This window comes from Vitis vinifera, chromosome 7 (assembly GCF_030704535.1).
Source record: "Vitis vinifera cultivar Pinot Noir 40024 chromosome 7, ASM3070453v1".
Taxonomy (NCBI): domain Eukaryota; kingdom Viridiplantae; phylum Streptophyta; class Magnoliopsida; order Vitales; family Vitaceae; genus Vitis; species Vitis vinifera.
Window position 1 is genome coordinate 5,421,991 of NC_081811.1, and position 21,482 is coordinate 5,443,472.

At 37.7% G+C, this 21,482-nt stretch overlaps 4 protein-coding genes across 10 annotated transcripts in view; 1 reads left to right on the forward strand and 3 right to left on the reverse strand.

Moving 5' to 3' along the window:
* Nucleotides 1-16: 16 nt before the first annotated feature.
* On the reverse strand, nucleotides 17-1,566 carry LOC104879810 (uncharacterized). Of its 3 annotated transcripts, none has more exons than XM_010654043.3 (6): nucleotides 1,434-1,566; nucleotides 1,275-1,331; nucleotides 1,032-1,175; nucleotides 804-877; nucleotides 569-706; nucleotides 17-275 (listed from the first exon to the last, which is right to left on the reverse strand). In XM_010654043.3, the coding sequence occupies exons 2-5, from the start codon at nucleotides 1,320-1,322 to the stop codon at nucleotides 571-573; spliced, it is 402 nt and encodes a 133-aa protein (XP_010652345.1). In that variant the 5' UTR covers nucleotides 1,323-1,331; nucleotides 1,434-1,566; the 3' UTR covers nucleotides 17-275; nucleotides 569-570. The 3 variants fall into 3 exon arrangements, with proteins under 3 accessions (XP_010652345.1, XP_010652344.1, XP_010652343.1); XM_010654042.3 differs by having other exon boundaries at nucleotides 17-264; nucleotides 1,434-1,565; XM_010654041.3 differs by having other exon boundaries at nucleotides 17-272; nucleotides 1,434-1,565.
* A 282-nt stretch (nucleotides 1,567-1,848) lies between these two features.
* LOC104879811 (LRR receptor-like serine/threonine-protein kinase RPK2) lies at nucleotides 1,849-9,833 on the forward strand. 2 transcript variants are annotated; one of them, XM_010654044.3, is made up of 2 exons: nucleotides 1,849-5,560; nucleotides 7,482-9,833. In XM_010654044.3, exon 1 carries the CDS (start codon nucleotides 2,198-2,200, stop codon nucleotides 5,531-5,533), a length of 3,336 nt encoding a protein of 1,111 aa, XP_010652346.1. In that variant the 5' UTR covers nucleotides 1,849-2,197; the 3' UTR covers nucleotides 5,534-5,560; nucleotides 7,482-9,833. The 2 variants fall into 2 exon arrangements, with proteins under 2 accessions (XP_010652346.1, XP_010652347.1); XM_010654045.3 differs by having other exon boundaries at nucleotides 8,319-9,833.
* Nucleotides 9,834-10,362: 529 nt separating this feature from the next.
* On the reverse strand, nucleotides 10,363-17,079 carry LOC100248665 (glucose-1-phosphate adenylyltransferase large subunit 1). 3 transcript variants are annotated; one of them, XM_010654046.3, is made up of 16 exons: nucleotides 16,738-17,045; nucleotides 16,331-16,609; nucleotides 16,104-16,226; nucleotides 15,859-16,032; nucleotides 15,440-15,532; nucleotides 15,197-15,280; nucleotides 15,047-15,102; nucleotides 14,835-14,928; nucleotides 14,613-14,725; nucleotides 12,655-12,727; nucleotides 12,475-12,555; nucleotides 12,305-12,391; nucleotides 12,115-12,219; nucleotides 11,421-11,527; nucleotides 11,116-11,176; nucleotides 10,363-10,866 (listed from the first exon to the last, which is right to left on the reverse strand). In XM_010654046.3, the coding sequence occupies exons 2-16, from the start codon at nucleotides 16,520-16,522 to the stop codon at nucleotides 10,765-10,767; spliced, it is 1,545 nt and encodes a 514-aa protein (XP_010652348.1). In that variant the 5' UTR covers nucleotides 16,523-16,609; nucleotides 16,738-17,045; the 3' UTR covers nucleotides 10,363-10,764. The 3 variants fall into 3 exon arrangements, with proteins under 3 accessions (XP_010652348.1, XP_059593938.1, XP_059593939.1); XM_059737955.1 differs by having other exon boundaries at nucleotides 16,331-17,079; XM_059737956.1 differs by lacking the exon at nucleotides 15,197-15,280 and having other exon boundaries at nucleotides 16,738-16,976.
* A 1,203-nt stretch (nucleotides 17,080-18,282) lies between these two features.
* LOC100245180 (uncharacterized) overlaps nucleotides 18,283-21,482 on the reverse strand; it is a 95,201-nt gene continuing 92,001 nt past the window's right edge. Inside the window, exons 18-19 of one of the 2 annotated variants that reach the window (XM_002281992.5) lie at nucleotides 19,097-19,219; nucleotides 18,283-18,749 (exon numbers count right to left, since the gene is read on the reverse strand). In XM_002281992.5, coding sequence (XP_002282028.2) covers nucleotides 18,617-18,749; nucleotides 19,097-19,219 — 256 coding nt within the window. In that variant the 3' untranslated portion in view covers nucleotides 18,283-18,616. Of the gene's footprint in view, nucleotides 18,750-19,096; nucleotides 19,220-21,482 lie in introns of those variants that run through there. The other variant, XM_059737954.1, reaches the window with a different exon arrangement.

Sequence of the window (21,482 nt, forward strand, 5' to 3'; positions counted from 1 at the left end):
CACAGAATCAGATGTAAAAGGGCAAATGTGTAGATGGATCTTAATAGAATGATCAATATCCCATAGACAACAAGCATCTCTCTCTAATCTCTATGTTCATAAAGGCATCTCCTGCAATTCTGTTGCAGGCGGCAAATGCTTCAATTCAAAAAAAAAAAAAAAAATACAATTACTTTTGTATCTCTTAACTTGGATGTATCCATGGTTAACAATATAGGTCCTGCCACTGGTGTCAACATTAATCTGTACGCCGTGATATTGAAACTGCACCACTGCTGAAACGATCAGTAGCTATCTAATTAGTAATAATAATTTTTCAACCATTAAGAATAGGGTTCAAATGAATCAAGGTGCTGATAACAAACCCCTCAGATTATAACAAGTCCTTAGGTTTAGAGTCATACATGGCCCAAAACCGACTGAGCTGAAGCTTGAACTGAACAACTCACTATGATCAGCTCGGTTCATTCTAGGCCCCATTCCCAATTAAGAAATTTGGTTGGACACAATATTTTTGGGTGGTTAAGAGGTTGTTGATCTTAAAATTAAATGGCCATGTAGTGATTACCTTCACGAGTGAAAATGAACATTCTGAAGCAGACATCGAGCATTATGCAGAACCGCATTGATCTCCTCATTTGCGGCATCAAGCAGGCGGAGTTCCCTGATTTCCTCCTGCCACTTCTCTATCTGTTCCTTGTGTATCCTATAAGCATAAATTTGAGAAACAAATTGTGTTTACGGAAAAGGAAAAAACCAACAGCAACTCCAATAGTTTTAATTCTAAAAATTCAGTAACAGACAGAATCATTCGTTCTTCAAATTCGTTACTCAAATCCTTGAAGAGCGTCTTTCCTGATTCCAGCAACTCAGATACCTGCACAAGTCATGGTTACAAGTTACATCATTCCGTTCATTTGGAGAAGAAGGGCAGTTTACCAGAAGAAAGCTTTGAATCTAGCACGGAATCATCTCAAACTAATTGACAATCGGAAAAAAAAATAAAAAAATTGTGTTGTTATGATAGGTACCAGCTGAGTGAAGTTTTCAATCTTTTCAAGAATGCGATTGATGCTAAGCTCCATCTCTTCAGATCCGGCAATGTTGGTTTCAGTTTCTTCTTCTTCTATTTGATCCACAATTCCATCTCCGACCTCGCCTTCGTTCTCATCCATCTACCACATCATCGTCACCATCAACAAAATTATAAAAATCAAAGGAAAAGGCACAATAGATGATTCGTTCCAAAGTGGAAAGAATGAAAAGGGACATACAGCTGGTTTCATGCGTTTTCTGGCGACTTCAGCCCCTTGGCTTTCCATCGGTTAACACTGTAGAGTGTGGACACGTTACAGTTACAAAATTACACTAATCACCAGAGTGATTCAAACAACAAATGGAGCTGCTTAGGTTGAATGTTGCCGGAAACTCACCGTGGATGAAGCCCTCGTCTCTTCGCTCTTTCTCCAATCTACTGCTCAGCAAATGCCTCAAATCTCAATCAGTCTCAACTTCTCACTCTTTGCCTCGATGGTTAGGCGCCCCCTTTTGTTCCCGAGAGGTGGAGTTTTCTCAATTTTTTATTTTTATTTTTTATAATTTTATTTAATATTATCAAGTAAAAATTATATTTTTGAAAATAATTATCCAACCCATAAAAAAAAAAAAAATTTAAAAATATTAAAAAAAAATAATTTATAAATATATATATATAAAATTCTATATATTTTTAAAAATTAGTATGTAAAAATCCATTTTCCCTTATTATTATTAAAATTTGGAGGCAGTTAAAATAAAAAAGGGGAGTTGATGGAAGATGCTCTTGTGTTGGGTTGCGTTTGGTTGAGTTGGGTCGTGTTTGGTCGTGACTTTAAACACACCCTCTTTCAACTTTCAAACCGTACGCTTCTCTTCCCGTACAGACCGGGCTTCACTGTAACTTTTTTCCACTCCCCAAAGTCCACAGAAAAAGTGGGGGCGACCCTCACACTCCCGCTCCCTCACTCCCTCACTCCCTCACTCGCTTCATTTCTGGAATTGGCCTTTTCTCCCCGGACATCAGCCATGCCAGGCCGTCTCTTGTCGTTTCTTTCTTTCTCTGCTCTGGTAAGGGGATAGATTCTCAGACTTTCCTCTCGTTTCCACAGCCCTACAATTGCATCGATTCTCCCTGAGGGAAATTTTCAAACAGGCAGGAATGGCCACCAAATTACGGAGACATCGTCCTACTGCCCACCGTCGTTTCCTCTGCTTTTCACTTGTTGTTGTCCTAGGCATCTGCTGGGCTGTGGCCATGGAAGGGACTTCTTTATCTTCTTATTCTTCTTCTTCTTGGGATGATAAATTAACATTGCTTGAGCTCAAATCCTGTGTCACCCAAGACCCACTAGGGTTTCTCACCAATTGGAACCCCAACGACCCAGACCCTTGTTCTTGGAACGGTGTCATCTGTGACACCCTTTCCCGCCGTGTTACTGCCTTGGATCTCTCATCCAACCGTAACTGCTCCTTTCTTTCCCTTTTTGCTACTCCTGCTAGTGATGTTCATGCTGCATGCTTGCTAGGAGGAGGGTTCAACAAGAGTTCATCATCTGCTTCAAAATTGAGGGGGAGGTTGCCCCCCATCGTCGGTCGTCTCTCTCAACTTAGGGTTCTGTCGCTAGGGTTTAATGGGTTTTTCGGAGAGGTGCCCCGGGAGATTGGCCACCTGGCCCTTCTGGAGGTTCTGGACGTTGCCTCTAACGCTTTTCACGGACCCATACCCCCTGCTCTTCGAAACTGCACCGCACTGCGGGTGGTTAATCTTTCGGGGAATCGGTTCAATGGAACAATTCCGGAGTTGCTTGCTGACTTGCCCAGTCTGCAAATACTTTCCCTTTCGTATAATATGCTCAGTGGAGTTATTCCGGAGGAATTGGGTCACAACTGTGGGACTCTGGAGCATCTTTACCTCACCGGGAATTCTCTGTCTGGTTCCATTCCTGCCAGCTTGGGAAATTGCAGTATGCTCCGTTCCCTCTTCTTGTCTTCTAATAAGTTTGAGAATGAAATTCCTTCTTCTTTTGGGAAACTTGGGATGCTTGAAGCTCTGGACTTATCCAGGAATTTCTTGAGTGGGATCATACCATCCCAATTAGGCAACTGCACGCAGTTGAAACTGCTTGTGCTCAAGAACAACTTTGGCCCTCTATTATTATGGAGAAATGAGGAGGTGGAAGATTACAATTATTTTGTTGGCCAACTGCCCAATAGTATAGTAAAACTTCCCAATCTTCACGTCTTTTGGGCCCCCCAAGCAAATCTTGAGGGCATTTTCCCTCAGAACTGGGGGTCTTGTTCTAACCTGGAGATGCTGAATTTAGCCCAGAATTACTTTACAGGACAAATACCCACATCCCTGGGCAAATGTAAGAGCTTGTACTTTCTTGATCTGAATTCCAATAACTTGACTGGGTTTCTTCCCAAAGAAATTTCTGTTCCCTGCATGGTTGTCTTCAACATCAGTGGAAATTCTCTGTCTGGAGATATTCCGAGATTTTCTCAGAGTGAGTGTACTGAGAAGGTCGGAAATCCATGGATGTCAGACATAGATTTGCTTGGTCTCTACTCTTCCTTCTTTTATTGGAATGCTGTCACCAGTATTGCTTACTTTTCTTCACCTTCCTATGGTCTGGTCATGCTGCATGATTTTAGCAACAATCTGTTCACTGGCTTGGTTCCTCCCTTGTTGATCACTTCTGATAGATTATCTGTTAGACCTTCATATGGATTTTGGGTTGAGGGCAATAATCTCAAGGGAAATACTTCAACTTTATCATTTGATAGCTGCCAGAGTTTGAATAGCCTGGTCTTCGATATTGCTTCCAACAAAATTACTGGTGAACTTCCTCCAAAATTAGGCAGTTGTAAATATATGAAACTTTTAAATGTGGCAGGAAATGAACTAGTTGGTTCAATTCCTCTCTCATTTGCTAACTTGTCTTCCCTTGTTAACCTCAACCTCAGTGGAAACAGATTGCAAGGTCCTATACCATCATATATTGGTAAGATGAAGAATTTGAAGTATCTTTCCTTGTCTGGAAACAATTTTAGTGGTACAATACCACTGGAGCTATCTCAATTGACTTCATTGGTGGTGCTGGAACTTTCTTCAAACTCCCTCTCAGGACAGATACCATCTGATTTTGCCAAGCTTGAGCATCTTGATATTATGCTATTAGACCACAACCACCTCTCTGGGAAGATACCATCCAGCTTTGGTAACTTGACCTCGCTTTCAGTACTCAATGTGTCTTTCAACAATTTATCTGGATCTTTCCCTCTCAATTCAAATTGGGTAAAATGTGAAAATGTGCAAGGGAATCCAAATCTTCAGCCTTGTTATGATGATTCATCATCCACTGAATGGGAGCGGCGGCACTCTGATGATGTTTCCCAACAAGAAGCTTATCCTCCCACTGGAAGCAGAAGTAGAAAGAGCGACGTGTTTAGTCCTATAGAGATTGCCTCCATAACATCTGCCTCAATCATTGTTTTTGTTCTTATAGCATTAGTTCTCCTCTATGTGAGCATGAAGAAATTTGTATGCCACACTGTGTTGGGTCAAGGATCAGGAAAGAAAGAGGTTGTAACTTGCAACAACATTGGTGTTCAGCTGACCTATGAGAATGTTGTCAGGGCCACTGGAAGTTTCAATGTTCAAAACTGCATTGGAAGTGGAGGTTTTGGAGCCACATACAAAGCTGAGATTGTTCCCGGGGTTGTGGTGGCAGTGAAGCGGCTCTCAGTTGGGAGGTTTCAAGGCGTTCAACAGTTTGCTGCTGAGATCAGAACACTTGGAAGAGTGCAGCATCCAAACCTTGTTACACTAATAGGCTATCATGTCAGTGAGGCAGAAATGTTCCTAATCTACAACTACTTACCAGGAGGCAATCTGGAAAAATTCATCCAGGATCGGACAAGGAGAACTGTTGAATGGAGCATGCTTCACAAGATTGCTTTGGATATTGCACGTGCCCTTGCTTATTTGCATGATGAATGTGTCCCAAGAGTGTTGCACCGTGATATCAAACCAAGCAATATATTGCTGGATAATAACTTCAATGCATATCTTTCTGATTTTGGCCTTGCCAGACTTTTGGGTACTTCTGAAACTCATGCCACTACTGATGTAGCAGGAACTTTTGGTTATGTTGCTCCAGAATATGCGATGACATGTCGTGTTTCAGATAAGGCAGATGTGTATAGCTATGGTGTTGTCCTTCTAGAATTGATTTCTGACAAGAAGGCTTTGGATCCATCCTTCTCTTCCTTTGGAAATGGCTTCAACATTGTAGCCTGGGCAAGTATGCTCCTCAGGCAGGGCCAGGCATGTGACTTTTTCACAGCTGGACTATGGGAATCTGGACCCCATGATGATCTAATCGAGATACTTCACTTGGCTATTATGTGCACAGGTGAGTCTCTTTCCACCAGGCCTTCTATGAAGCAAGTTGCCCAACGGCTGAAGCGGATTCAGCCCCCAACATGCTAGTGGAGGTTTTTAGAGGATCACCTTTTTGTAAGTTAACACTGTTAAGCTAATGATTTGTAATTCACCATTGATTTTTGTCATTGATTCTGAGTTATATGTCTTGTAAAAAAACAAAAAAAGTTTTCATTATAATGTTTGCAACAATTTTCCCCTCAAGCCATGTATCTTAACCTTTGCCAAGAACCTAATTATAGCTACTGTCTCAAAACTTAAATTAAGTCAAAGCACATTCTTCCTTTGGTCCTGATCCATTGGAGTTAGGGTTCTTTTAGAGGGGAGGAATTAATGAAGTTGTCTATTATAGTTGGATGAACCCTAGCATCTGTTAATGTGCCAACCAAAATAAACAAGAGGAAGTTGTAGGTCCTCTAAGGATCTAGAATCCCCATCACTCAGTGGGAGTAAGTCCAGTGGCTATAGTCACTTTCCACTTTATCAAAGTTGAGTTGTTCACTGATGGGTATTTTGCATATTTGGGTGTATAAATCCTCGTACTTGTTAGAGTGGAATGAGTTTGATAATAATATAAATATGTTATAAACAATAATGATATTTATATTTATAATATAAATATGGTATAAACAATAATGATCTTTATATTTATAATTTGATTCCTAATAGTTTCAGGAGGTTGTTATTTTGAGTACTTTCAATGGCAATTTCTAATGCTATAAAGTACCTTTAAGAAGATGCACAAATGTTTTAGAGCATTTTAGATATTTTCAACTACCATTGATTTGACAGTCACGAAGTTAGAAAATAAGCTTACATATAGGGCTAAAAGCATATACAAGGGAGGATTGCACACTTTGAATAATAAGTGGAATTTGGAATGATTAACTGTCCTATTTTAATCATATTTCCCTTTTATCTACATGCTATTTATTGGGACCTGCCATGTTAAACTTTAGGGTGGTTTTCTTGAATCATCCTGCACAAATACATTTTCCAATTGCCCTTATAACACGATGTATCATATTGTATTACCAGATCATCTTCATTGGGAAATTTCCTTGGTAAGATGTGATTCTTTTTTATTTGGCTTCCCATCCTCACATCTATTCTCTCTCCCCACCGAACCCCCCCCCCCCACTCTTTTTTTTTAACAGAAGCAAACCTACTCATTGATATGGATTTAAAACTTGTATTGGGGTAATTATCCTCACATCTTTTTTGATTGATTCGTTTTCCTTTTGTGCCTGTTTGACCATGTAGTATTTATTAGGCAGCTTGATTTGTTTATTCATGGAGAGCAGGTTCTCTTTTCCTTTGTTCCAGTATGTGGCATCTGTTTGGGCAGATTGAGTTGTTTTTTGGGCATTGATATATTAGCAATTAAATTATACCTCTATATCATAATTGAAAGGAAAATTGTTTCAAATGGGGAAGGTGTGGTTATAAATCACATTCACCTCCAAGTTATTTTGTCCATTGGATATGCTTTCCCTTTAAACTTTAAACAAGATAGAAATCTTCCTTTTGGGAATTGATTTTACTTAGTCATATGTTCTGTTTCATGGGCTTTAAAACTTATCAAAAATAATAAAAAATAAAAATTTGTTTCATGGGCTTTAATATTTTATTTAGTTCTTTGCAGGATGGGATTGAGTTTTTTATTTTTATTATTACATTTAAGAAATTTTATCCTTGTATTTGAATGGTGGGAAGGGGTATGCACTTGCAGAATGATAGGTTAAAACTAATCATATCTTACCTTCTTCTTCTACCTAGACCCAGTTTTTCATCCTCCCCTTTTTATTTTTTATATTTATTTTTGGTTTTTGTTAAGGGGTTTGTTCGAGTAATTGGAATTTTGCCCTATCATCACCTATACATGATGCTTGCTGAATAGCAGGAAAGGATTCCAGAGGATAAAGTTTTGAGTTGATTTGAGTTTAAACGGTACATCTAGTAGTGATGGTCTGTTGCTAATGGAAACTTTTTACAGATTTTACATGCGAGATCCTAGCATTTGGTCTCATATGACCTCAAAGAGATTCTGTACCTATCTTCTGTATCTCTCTACTTTGATTGGTTGCCTACATCAGTATCAATTCAGAGGAAGAGAATATTTTGATTTTTTTATGGTTTGGTGTGTCAACAGAAATACTTTGCATTAAAAAGAAGATTTAAAGGGTGCTGTTATTTTTTGCTCTCTCTATTGAGCCCCAGTAAGTTGCAGGTAATCACATTTCATACAATTAAAGGTGCATGACTTTTACATCAGGAAGGAAATGAAATCACCCATGGTTCAGCTACCCATTCCTGGTGTATTTCTGGTTTCCAGAAAACAGTAGTGTATGGTTGTATGTACTCAGGGTCTTCTGATCTTTTCACCATGATAATCATATTCAGATTGTTCCTACTCAAAAGAGGTATGGTCAGTAATCTTCAATTCTATTAGAGGCATCCTCTACTATATTTATTTGCTTCTTGTCTAAGTTCTGATTTTTTATTTTATTTAGTCCAATTTGTTACCCTCCAATCATAAATTTGCCTTACCCTTATCATCTGTTTCTGTCCCATAAATGTTGGTACATGGACAATGAAATGGATGCCTTTTTTAAAACTAACATTTTGAGTTTAGCGATCTACCAATTGGGTGAAAAACTGTGGGATATCTTGAGGCTGGAGGATCTTCCTGTGGCTTCATTTATGTGGATGATTTTGAGTCTGTGCTGTGGCTTGCTTAAATTTAATTCTTCTTGTTTAATTAAATGCTGCTTCAAAAAATGATTGCTTCATCTGACATTGTGAATACCTTTTACTTGGTGACAACTCCTAGGTTTGTTGCTAAAGGGAAGCTGCAGGTTGAGGAAAGCTACCAATGGACCAAAACAAATGTCCACAGCCTTGGTTTAACAAGTCGTGTAGTGGTATGCAAGAGAACCACTTTAGCTATGTCTGTTCGATCACAGGGGAATGGTTTCATCAATCTGCCTTTTTCAGATGGATGAAGTTGTAGGAAGTAATGAGGAAGGCGTTAGGGAACTTGTGGACTAGTTGAGCAAATTAGGATATTTTCTTCGGTAAAAGGTAGTATGGCCACTTGATGAAATTGGCATGTTGAATCTTGTGCTGGCTGTTTCTCTGGTGGAATTATAAGCTTGATAACATACAGATTAGTTAATCAGTGATCCACAGGGGCATGGGAGACTAGTTGGTATATTGATCTATCTTACTTAGCTTTGCTGTTGCAATGGTGAATCACTCTGCTCCAATGCCCAACAGTGATCAAATTGTGTAAGGTACTGGTTTGCTTAGATACATAATCTTTGTTTTTCTGTTCTACAATGAAAATATGATTGAAGTGTGCATGCATAGGGTGTCTTTTGGAAGGCAACTTTAGGCAGAATTACTTATATTTATATTCTTGCATTGATAATGTCTATCACTTTCTTTTTCATGTCTATCATAAGTGAGCAACATAGTCTGAATTTCTTCTAGACTCAAATTGGTTCATGTCTAGAAGTCACAGAAACCGCAAAGGAGTTGTAATCAGCTCCTAATCTCCAAGCAGGTAGAGAATGTGGTCTTGTTCAGGACTTGATTATCTGATCACCGCAGGATTATCTATAACAGATTTCACCTTGAGAAGATACTCCATGTTCAAGCTACCTTTCCTGATGGTCTGAAGTTGAAGGCGAAGTTGCATAATTCTTGCTTTTGACACTGTCGAAAGAATGTCTCGAGAGCATTCCAGATCTTGGTGGCAGAATTGATAGAAGAAAATCAGGATTTACAAATCTCTGAGTTCTCAAGAAACCTTGGTGGACAGGGTCCTCAAGTCCATTACCAATCACAATGTTGAGCATCTGAGTGTGCCATAGGAGATAACTTGAGAATCAAGTCTGATGGTGAATGCTTAATTCAGAGATGTCATAATTGAAGCAGCACTTGGGCTTGAACCAGTGCCATAGTAGTGAGGACAGTAGAACATGAGGAACCTTCAGACACCATGGAGCCTGAGCTTCAAGGATCAATTGCTCTGATATCAAGATAAAATTCAGAGATCTGAAATTCTTTGGAAGAATGCCAAAATATTTTGAGAGAAGAGCAACTCTATGTATGCGGATATACATTAGAGAAGTTACTAAAACTATTACAGCAACTGAAGTGGTTACAACTAAGTCTTAACTATTAGCTTATGTCACTTACATGAAGTTATGTTTACAATTTTCAATTTGAAGGCTGTGTTTTTAAATGTGATGATTATCTTGCTCCTTTGACACAAACATTTCCTGATTTAATTTCCAATGTCAATGACCCCTGAAGTCTGTCTCTGCCTCATTCATCTCTACCAAGACGAATACCAACATTCCTGCATAGACTACTCCTAACATTTTCTCTCTTTTTCTTTTTCTTTCCTTAATTTTTTCCAAAATCAAATCAATTGATTAATGCATGGCTGCAGGCTGCAGGGTTCAAATAAACAAGCCCAACAGACCAAGCTTCTCCACTGAGAGATGGGTTGAGGTCAGAAATCGGAAATCTGCTTCTGGTTATTTGTAGTCCAATTCCAGTACTGGAACTAAAGGATTGACATAATTTCTCATTTGAAGTGGGGTGCATGTCCCACTCAAAAAGGCCAACGCTAATTACCAAAGCCTTAACTAAGCTTAGGAGGAAGCCTTGCTCTGGCAGCTCTCTTCTCCATCTCTCTTCTGCAGTATCCACCTTTCTCATTAAAATTGTTAGACATAATTTGAGTACACGAACCACTCAAGGACGACAGTCACATCCTGCTGTAAAAAATCTCAATTCAGCTTTGATAGTGATGTGAAAAACAGAATTCTTGGGTGGATTGGAGAAAGTTTTTGCACAGTAAGGATGGAAATATTCCTAGGTTGTATCATTCAATTCTATGAATCAATTTCATATTTCAATACAATTGTAATGTGCTTCATCTCATTGAATATGTGGGCAAAAATTTGTTTAACACCTTTCAGAATAGTGTATATCTATGCACACACAAAGGAGGATACAAAAGATTTGGTAGGGGACTTAGGAAACCATTTTCTAATTTTTTTTTTCTCAAGATATCTAGGCCTTATTTGATCAACTTACATTGCAGAAAAGACTCAGCAACATGTAAGAAAAAGTCTTTCCAAACCTATGAAGACTAGGAAAGTATAATTTATCTTATTCCACCTTATTGCATGGATGAACATTTGCATGTATGCCCCTCTGATGCTCCTTTCTGTCATCGCTTCATTGGAAAAACATTGTTCCTAAATGATTGTCTCGTCCATGATTACAGAATTCTTCAGCACAACAGTAATTCCTGATCGAATATAAAAGCCCTCCGATGGTCTATCCGCCTCTTCTACCTTCTGCAATTCATTCAAAACATAGAAAGTCAGCATTCCCTGATGAACACAGAGTCATCTTTGCATTTTAAACTGATACTAGTGAAATGATCAGAATGAGAGTCCGGAAAACAATTAGATTGTGGTAAGAATGCATTTCAACAATGTTGGATCTAACCAATATCCTTCCTCATCACACCTCCCATCCCCATCATTCTGGTGAATGAAACAAAATTAAATACAGAGTCATTAGTTAACCATAAAAGATCTTACATCCTTGTTTGTGATGACGACGTTCTTTCCAATCCTTGCATTCTTGTCAATTATACAGTTCCTGTGAATGAGGGAATTTATCAAGTGAATCTCATGAAGCAGTAAAATAACAAATCTTGTAACAAGGAAAAAGGAATTGAATTTGCTTAATATCATTGCAGAGGATAATTTGCAACCCAGGTGAAGAAAAAGAGAGAAGCTGAGACGATTATCCCAGCATCCATGGAGATACTAATCCTCATATGAGTTGTCTATGTGATTCAAATGTTACACATTAGAACATAATCTTCAAACCAGATACTAACATAATTTTCGTGCCTTTCCCAACCCCTATTGGAACCTTTCCCTCTGCCAGGAAGGCTGCTATCTCTTCCTCAGTTTGGTAATAGTCAGCACCCATCATCATGGTATCCTGAGAAAAAAATGAAATGATTTCATATTACCATCCAGAAAAAGAAGCAATAACACCCATCATCATAGTAAGCCTGCTTCTAATTACTACTGGTTATGAAGGACTAAAAGAATAAACAAATCAATTCCTTGATATGACTCTTTTATACACCAAGTCCATTTATCAATCTCAATCCCATATGGACAGCCCAAAAACAATATATATGCATTTTACAACGAGCAATTTAATAATTTTATGCACACAGCCAGAACAGCAATTTCATCTTCAAGCTGGTTAAAGAAGAGTGTTATGGGGGCATCACTGCATTATGTGAACAGGGATAGGAATGTGGTAAGCTGCTAGATTTAGAATTCAGTACAATAAGGGCATTCTCATTTAGATAACCCAAAATGCTATAAGCTAGTTCTGAATGCAGAAGCATTTTCCATTCATCCTATTTCTAGTTTCTTACAAGAAGAAATATTTTTTTCCTGTCCAATTTATTCTTTAAATGTGACTTTCCTCATGCTTGTGCTTAGGATGAACATTTGGCTACCTTCTTTAATAAGCAAAGGATCCAATCCAAAAGGACAGGGAGAATCAGTCACCTTCATCTCTACGCCATAATCCAGTCTTGAACGAATCCCCACAATTGAATGTTCAACACTGCACTCCCTCAAAAAGCACCCATGTGAAATTATAGAATCCATGACCTATAACAATCCAGGGTCAGGCTCAAAATCTGTCAATCAAGCTCTGAAATCTTAGCAGCATGAGAGATAAGTTTAAAAATGATACCCGACATTTCTCTATTTTAGTTGGTGGTAGAAACCGAGGGGATGTGAAGATTGGCTTGAGTGGGTCGTAGAAGTGAAACTTGGGAGGCTTCAAAGACAAGAAAACTATGTTTGAGTTCAAGAGCTCATTTTACCAAGAAAAAGACCACAGACACTTTAAAAGGAAGCTACCTGATCTGTGAGTGCTAAGTTTGCATCGAAAAAGGATTTTATGGTCCCAATATCCTCCCAGTAGCCATTGAATAGATATGCCTGTGATGGAATGATCAACAGCCACCAATTAGCAACAGTCCCACTCATATTCAGAAAGAGGAAAATACTAATTAATCAAAGACTATTGTTGCAATCTACCTGGACATTACATTCTTCAGCAGCCATTGGGATGACCTCTGACCCAAAATCATTGGCTGTTGGATAACTCCACCTAATAGCAAAACAAACCATAGCAGAAACTGTAACTTTGTCCCCTTGCTGCTTTGTCCAGTGGACTTAAGAATGACCAAAATATCAGTTCAAATGATTCCATCTTTGACTTCTGGGGCCAATGAGTCACTTTTGACTAAGAAATGCAATGAATCCAGTTGAAACAATTACAAAAGTATTGTTCATTAAACAAGAAAAGGTTTGAAAATTTTAGATAATGCAAACCCATATATAGTAGCTAAATTTTTTACTTCTGTTTTGAGAGGAAAAAAATAAAAATAGTCAAACCTGAACCAAGTGAAAGATTTATCTAGTTGCCCCTTCCAGACATGTATGCCACCATTAACAAGAACTTTGCTCATCTTGAGAGCACAAATGATGTAAAATAGATTAGCAGTATAAATAGCAAGCTATCTGAGGCAAAAGGGGCCCTTGTAGATAATGGTGCTGTAAACAGAATGCCCTATAATGTATTTGAGGGAAGGATTCACAACTGAAATTATGGCTTTCCAGAATTGTAGGAGGACATGTCAGATCAGCACAGATTTGTGTGGGCAATTACTGATAAGGATAGTTGATTGAATAATAAAACATAGAAAAAGAGATTGTTCTTGGGATTTCATGGAATGAAGTAAGACATTTAAAGATCCATCAACCATGAAGAAGATAAAGGCCATCTATCATAGGGTTCTTGGCCACCATCTATTATTCGGGCATTCTTCCAAGGAGGCATTGTATGACCTTACAAAGCATAATTAGTTTATCTTTATTTTTTATCATTAAAATTTACATAAATTGATCTATCCTTCAAGTCATCTTTCAAATCAATTCCTTCTTGTTTTCTTGTCCCTAAAGTTGGGGTTTGGCTTGGGAATACCATCTTGAATGTTAAATGATCCATCAACCATAAAGAAGATAAAGTTCATCATCCATCATTGGGTTCTTGGCCACCATATATAATGCGGGTGTTCTTCCAAGGAGGCATAGGCACTTTTAAGAGCATAATTAGCTTATCTCAAAATGTCTTCTTCAGATATATGGATCCATGTAAAGGACTCCATTCCCTTGTCTTGATCTAAACTTGTACCTTGTCGAAGGATGTCTTGAAAATAGAATTAGTTTATCTCTAAATTATATGCTTAAATTTTACATGAATTGATCTATAACCTAAGTTGTCTTTGAAATCAATACCTTCTTTTTTTATAATATAAGAAACACTTTTGTCCCTAAAGTAGGGGCTTGGTTTGGCAATAGCATCTTGAATGTTGTGGATTTAAAGCATCTCCATGCAGTCATTTGATGAAACGATATCCTGACATTGAGTTCTTTTAGTGAAGTCAATCAATTGAAGAAGACAGGAAGGAGATAGAAAGCGCACCTAACAGCAATGAGTTAAACCCAAAGCTGCACTTAACTCATAGGAGGGACAGGATTCAATATCACATATCACATAAAAAATAGACAACTACCACGCTGCAAACTTTGGGTTCCAGTAAGTATTTCCAGAATTTGTGAAAGAGCTATTCCTGGGCTGGAAGGTGAAAGGCATGGACAAGGGGCAGTGGAAAGTGTGGAGTATGGCTCCTCTTTGTTTGTTTTGGCGTGTGTAGCAAGAAATAAATAGTTTAATGACATTAAGGTAAAAGAATCCCTGCTTAGGTCTCTTATGGATTGGTCTGGAATATTATTAGGGGAGGGATTGTGCTCCTCTTTTGGACTTTATTGATGATTCAAATTGTGGAGGCAGCTTTTAGTTTGTTTTTCTAGTTGGGGCTGCTTCTTTTTCATCTAGGTGGGTCCTCTTGTATACTCCCTCTTGGAACATTGAATATTAGAGTTTTGAAAAGTTCAAATAAACAAAACCTCAAGTAGGGAAAAGCAATTACCTGAGAAGTTTTAGTAGGACATCTGTTTTGAACAAATATATACCCATTGATGCAATGTATGGGAATTTCTTTGCTTCTACAGGTGATAATCCTAGAGCAGTTGTATCCACTCGCTGTGACAACAAAACTTGCAATCAGAACCAACTGCTATAGGTTTACAACCAATTTTGAAATTTCATCTGCATACACCAACTAATCAACACAAATGGAAAGTGTAACAACCATAGATTTCAAAGTTTCACCCTTGGGTTTCTCAAGAAACTGCCGTATCTGTCCCATTTCATCAATCTTAATCAACCCAAAATCAGAAGCACGGCTGCAGGAAACAAAGTTATGATAAACAAACTTCAATACAGATTTTTTATTGTAATTCAATTTTTATAGGCATATTTACCATCTTATATAAGGCAAAGGAACATTTTAGAAATGTTCACCTTTCATCCATGGGAAGACAGGAGACAGATATATCAGCATCTGAATCGATGTGCTTCTGCAAGCAGAGATTTGAGTTCATATCCAAAAGTAAAACATGTAGTAAATAATGAAGCAAGGAAAAAAAGCCCACTCAGCAGGTGATGTTTGACCTGTACAAACTCCATGTAATCCATTCGATATAGATGATCACCAGACAATATCAGAATGTTCTCAATGTGTCTATGCCTAGCATCCTACACAAGTTGCCATGATTATGCATTAGATTGTAGCATGGAAGTTCCAAAAGACTAATTCCTGGCAGTTGCTTGACATACTCTTATGCCACAATGTTTCCATTCTAAATTAACAAATAAGGATTAAATCTGCCAAAACAGAAAAATTCAAGAACACACCTCAAACAACCAAATGAATTGTCTCACTGCATCTGCTGTTCCCTGAAACCACTTCTTTCCAGATTCACCAGATGTTTGAGTAGCTGCTAATACCTGTCATAACAAATGAAGTGGAATTAGGAATACAGGAAGTAGGAACACTAAATTTAATCCATCTCGAAAAGGGAAAGCATGTCATGGACAGGTTCAGCTTCTCTATAATACCCCTCCTTCCAATCATTTCCATGATATGCATGTCATGGAGAGAAAAGATTAATAAGTCAATTGGTAATACCCTGAAATCACTTCATACCAAGAGGTGTCCCTTCCACTGATTGATGATCAGATGGCAACAGCAATAATTATAGAGCACCATTGCTTCCCAAACATGCAAGGGACTCTTCCATTGACAAGCAGTAGAATGATGGAATCCAACATACCTCAACAAACCCATCGCCGAAGTTTACACCACTTCCCAAATTGTATGTTCTAGCAATATGACGGTTGAGGGATTGAGAATTGAATTGGGTGAGGATGTAGATTTTGTTGATTCCACTGTTGATGCAATTACTCATGGGTACATCTATAAGTCTATAGCATCCCCCAATTGGCACCTGAAAACCATGTACAACTTCATATACTTCTATATTATTAGCCATAAAGAGAGATGGAATCCCCAACTTACAGCTGGTTTGGCCCTTGATTTAGTGAGAGGAAAAAGCCGTGTTCCTGCTCCACCCCCTAATATGATAGAAGCAACCGTTTTTGGGTCTGCTTCTGGTTTTGCCAATTCTGGGGCATCCAAGGTCTGAATTCACACAAAATTCCATCACAGGAATTTCAGGGAAATTGCAACACAAAAAAAAAAAAAAAAAAAAATACTACCCCTTGAGAATCAAACATAGAAATTACCATAAAATCTTTATAAACATCGGCAAGGAGACAAGCAGCAGAGGAGCCTTTTGTTGGGGCCCATATATTCAAATTTCCGGAAATCCTAGAGTTTGAATGCACAACCGGATCCCGAAAGACAGACCTCCTCCTGTGATGGACCCTTGAAGTTGGCTGGCAAGAGCCCAGAATTGAGTAAATAGGTGCCTGCATTTCTATTTCATGCTGGCCCTCTTCTGGCCCTTGAATTGAATCTAGTATCTCAAATCATCATCTATCGCTCTCCACACTCAGCCTCCACTATGTACACAAACAAATAAACCACTGATTCAGTTTAAGATTTTCAGTAGCTTGGGAAAAATGAAATCCGTTGCCTCAAAACAGAGCAAGGAATGGCTCCACCAGCCACCATCCCATCCCCAGCTCACCCGCTTTTTGTCTGTCATGAATCCCGGGATGTCTTGGAGATTCTCAGCAGCTTAGCGGCAAAGCCACCTCCTCATCTCATCAATACCAGTACGGCGTTTTCCTCTCCTCTGGGTTTTCTCATTCCCCGGTCACTATGGAGACTGCATGTGCAACGACTCATGCATGCATCTTCCTTTTCTTCTCCTCCTTTTTTTACATCAAGAAATCTATATATTCCCTTTCTTCCAGAAGGAGATGAAGTTGGACAGTGATCAATAAATTTATTTAATTAAATAAAAAGGAATAGCTCAAACCCAATCTTTATCTACTTCCAAAACCAATGCTAGTTGACCGTTTCCCTGGACTTATTAGACCACCAACAAATTTTTTAATATATGCTGCACCGACCGTTATTTTTACCGCCATTTTTATTACTTCGTTATAATAAAATTTGAACCCCCATCTATTAAATGAAGAAATTTATTAAGATATAATCATCACCCACCATACAACGAGTGGATAAAAATAACAATAAAAATAAAAGCATGCATATCACAAGATATTAAAATTTTAATTCATTGTTCCGTGCTAAAATAAAAACTAAGATATTGTTTATTTATTTTTATTTAATTTTAAATAGAACTTAAACTTAATAATGTTAAATATTGTATTATCTATTTTGTAATATATTTTTATTAAATATTAAAAAATAAAGAAAAATCAATATATTACTTTTTTTTTAATTCAAAAAAAGTAAAATATTTTAACTTTTTTATTTAATAAAAAATTTATAATGAATTACAAAAAAATAAAAAATAAAATTTAAAATCTAAAAATAAATTACTTTCAACTCAAAAGTTAAAAAAACAAACACCTTCTAAGAATCATTTGATAGTGTAATAAGATCTGAACTTAAACCTAAAATTTGAATTTAGAAAATGATGGGCTAATGATATATTATTCTTGTTTAGGCTTTGACTCAATAGAAGAGGAAAACAAGAACCCTTGTCATCATAAGGAATACTACTTGCTTTGTCTACTAATTGCTTTTAATTTTAAACTTGCCCAATCAAAAAGTTGTGACCATCAAGTGAAGGAAGAAGACTCAATTGTGGGGCAGTAGAGAGGAACTTGAGTGTGGAGGAAGGTTCATCCATTTTATTGATGGAGAAGATAAAATAAAATGACAGTTTAAACTTTAGAGCCTGGTTGTTAACACTGTTCTCAAAACACAAAAATATGATATGGTAATTTTATGAAAACATATTTTAGTAGCTTTAAGTTATTTTCACTTTTTTTTAGGATTATTTTTAAAAATAATAAGACAAATATGAAGAATAGTTAAAAATAAAACACTATATATAAAATTTAAAACTAATTCAAAACATTCCAAATTCTCGGATAGACTTTTACTTTAGAAAACATCGTAAAACTTTTGAAAATTATTTTCAAAAACATTTCTAGACAGACCCATCATGTTTGAATGTCAAAATGACCTGTCAGCTTAATGGTAATGAATTGTGATATACAATTAACTAGTGCAATAAAAAGTTAAAAACACATAATAAAATAAATAAATCAATAAAGATATAGGGAGTAAAAAAATAGTTCACAAAGAAGCAACGGCCTCAAGGAGAAAGGAAGAAATAGGTTCATTTCATGTAGGTATTTGGCCTTTTGAGTTTTTGCTTTCCTGCTAGAAACCTGGAGAGAAGTACCTAGAACTAAAATGAGCTGTACTTTTTGTAGGACCTATTCACACAACTCTTTATTTTTTCATTTTTTTTTCTCTTTTCCCCTTTTGGTAAGCTGCTAATACTGGAGAAACTGTTACAAGGATAGATAGCCAGCTGTGCCTGTACATAAATTTATCTGCAGATGATTGCTATATGTCTGAAATCATTTATCCATCCTGAGGTTATTACAGAGATGGCCAAGTTCAGGCCTTGCATCCATCCAAGCTGTGAATTCTGTCTCGGTTGCAGAGGTGCAGTAAAGGTAGGACCTGAATGTGATGAGGAAAAAGTACCGCCTGCAATTGCAAAAAAGCCAATAATTACTTCAAACCAAAGGTATGCTGCTATAGCTGACAACCTAGTGACTAATTGCTGACTGAGACCACTAACTGTAGCAGATAATATTCATCATACTCTTCGTTCTAAACATTGAGAGGTTGGGCATTCTGCCCATGGAAAACTACAACTCATTCATTTTTCTCAGATTTATCAGTGCTCAGAAATGGATCCATGTGTTGATCTTGGGGATCTTTAATTAGCTAATGAATGGGTCCATGTCTCTACCATTAATCATGGGAAAGGAGCAAAAAAATGACCCACTTAACTACCTGTAAGGTTTGATGACTCAATAATGTAAACTGACCTTAAAGCTTTAATGCCCATATCCATGAGGTATGCTCGATGCTCATCATCACCATTGGAGAACTTCTCGAGTTCCTTGCTATAAAAGAGAATATCATGTCGTAAATTCCCAGCACCTGCACACCTTTAAAACAAAGGAACAAACAAAACATCGTTCAGAGAAAGAAAAGCTATCTTATTGACACATCCTTTCATTTTATCTGCAAATGGTATTCAACTAGGATAGGAATCATAATATAAACATAATTTGGGGACATCTCCATGGAGATCAGTGAACATAGACTCTAATGCCTTGTCATGCCATAAAAGAGAACCCAAGCTAACCATGTTTCATAGAATCTCAATGGTGATTCCATCTCTGCCTTCTAACTTCCCTAAGAAATGTTTGATTGACACCACTAGTGAAGAAGTTTACACCCCTCTCTCCATGCCAATTTGAGGGAGATAATCCCTATCCTATAGGTACATGGACAAAGAGTCATGGTACATCAACTAATCATGTGGCACACATTGTTGTATGATATAATGGCTTGTTCTATTGATAAACAAATAGCAAAAATAAATTTAATAGAAATCAAGAGTTCCTTTCCCTATCATTTTCTGACATGTGAAGTAACATTTACCAAACAATATAAAGTTTTTCTTTCTTCACCTAGGGTTTTATTTTCCTTGCTGATTGTCTCTCTAAAGTTAGGGTAGGAAATTTTCTAAACATGATTACTACTGATATTATCCTTATTAGCCCACATTTCTTCCTCTTTTGGTTTCTTCAAAGGACCAAAGAAAAGAGTCTACCTTTTGTAGAAGAATTTCAAAATCTTTCACACAATATTATGACCATGTCCAATAATAATATTATGTCTTTATATTTAAAATGCATAATATTAAAAGAAATAAGAAAGCCTGATAAAAAGAATCCTTCACAAACTAAACAACTAAACTGCTAGCCAGGAGTACAGCCCAACTAAAAGCATTAAGTTACAAACTTGAATTAGTCTATTCCCAGGATGAGTTGAAGAGATGATTCTCAAGTCCAACAAACAAGAATGAACCAAGAGGACTATTAGATGATGTACAGTTATTTAGGTTATTTACTTTTCCTTTTCCTTTTCCTTTTCTTTCCTTATTGTATTGTGGGTCCCACTAACATGTATATATACCCAAGTCCAATGTGTATTATTAACAGTTTTTCAATAACAAAAATTAGAGATTCTCCCTTTTCTCTCTTTTCACATGGTATAAGAGCCTAGGGAGAAAAAAACCCTAATTATTTTCGGTTTATCCGTGAATTCATTCTGGGAAATATTTCAGTGACCGTGTTTCATTCCGGTCACCTTTCCCATCTCCTAAAGCTTTCCGATCAACCGTATCGCCGTCAGAAAACTCTCACCGCCGGCGACTTTTCCGGCAACCTTTTTCCGGTGAAGTCCTTTTTCGACACCAACCATACCATCAGGTGCGCAAGGAGGAGATCTTCAAGTTTTCTCAAAGCACCGGAGGGAGATTCTCAGCCACGCGCTGTCCAAGCGCGTTTCTTCTCTGGCGGCCTGAACCTCACGCGTCGGCGTGTGAGGGCGCGTGGAGCACTTTCCGGCCACGCGCTTCCACTTCCAGCCTCACCTAACGCCGTCTAGCCACCTTCCATTTGTGCTTGTGCCATCCGAGCCCTGAAAGTGCATTTTTTGGGGTTTTTTTTTGTCTCCGTCGACCCTCTAAACAACCTTTCCGACAACCTCCGGTGACTTCCTCTCCATCCCGAGCCTTGCACGTGTCTTAGGAAGTGTTCTTCTACCCTTCCAGTAGTGCCACATTTGTTTTTCTTTACTATTTGGTCTCTCACAGCCGTGGATCCTCGGTTTTTTTTCTTTCAGCCGCGATCTGAAGCCGTATTAGGGCTCTCTTCGATCCAAACATATTTTGTTCTCCAGATAAATAGATATGGCTACTAAAAGTTCCACTTTTTCCTCTGTCATATCTAGATCTCCTATAATTACTTCGTAGAAATTGGTTGGCAGTGAAAATTATTTGTCTTGGTCTGCCTCTATGGAGCTTTGGTGTATGGGTCAAGGTTATGAGGATCACCTTGTTACGCAGGAAGCGGATATCCCTGAGGTTGACAGAGTACAATGGAGGAAGATAAATACACAGTTATGTAGTGTGTTATGGCAATCAGTTGATCCTAAGATTCTGCTTCATCTTCGGGCCTACAAAACATGCTTTAAATTTTGGAATCAAGCGAAAGGGCTATACACGAATGATATCCAACGTCTTTATAAGGTGGCTTCTTCTATTGTCAATGTTAAACAACAAGACATGGATTTATCTACTTATATTGGTCAGATTGCCTCTCTTAAGGAGGAATTCTTGACCGTGATGCCTCTTACTAC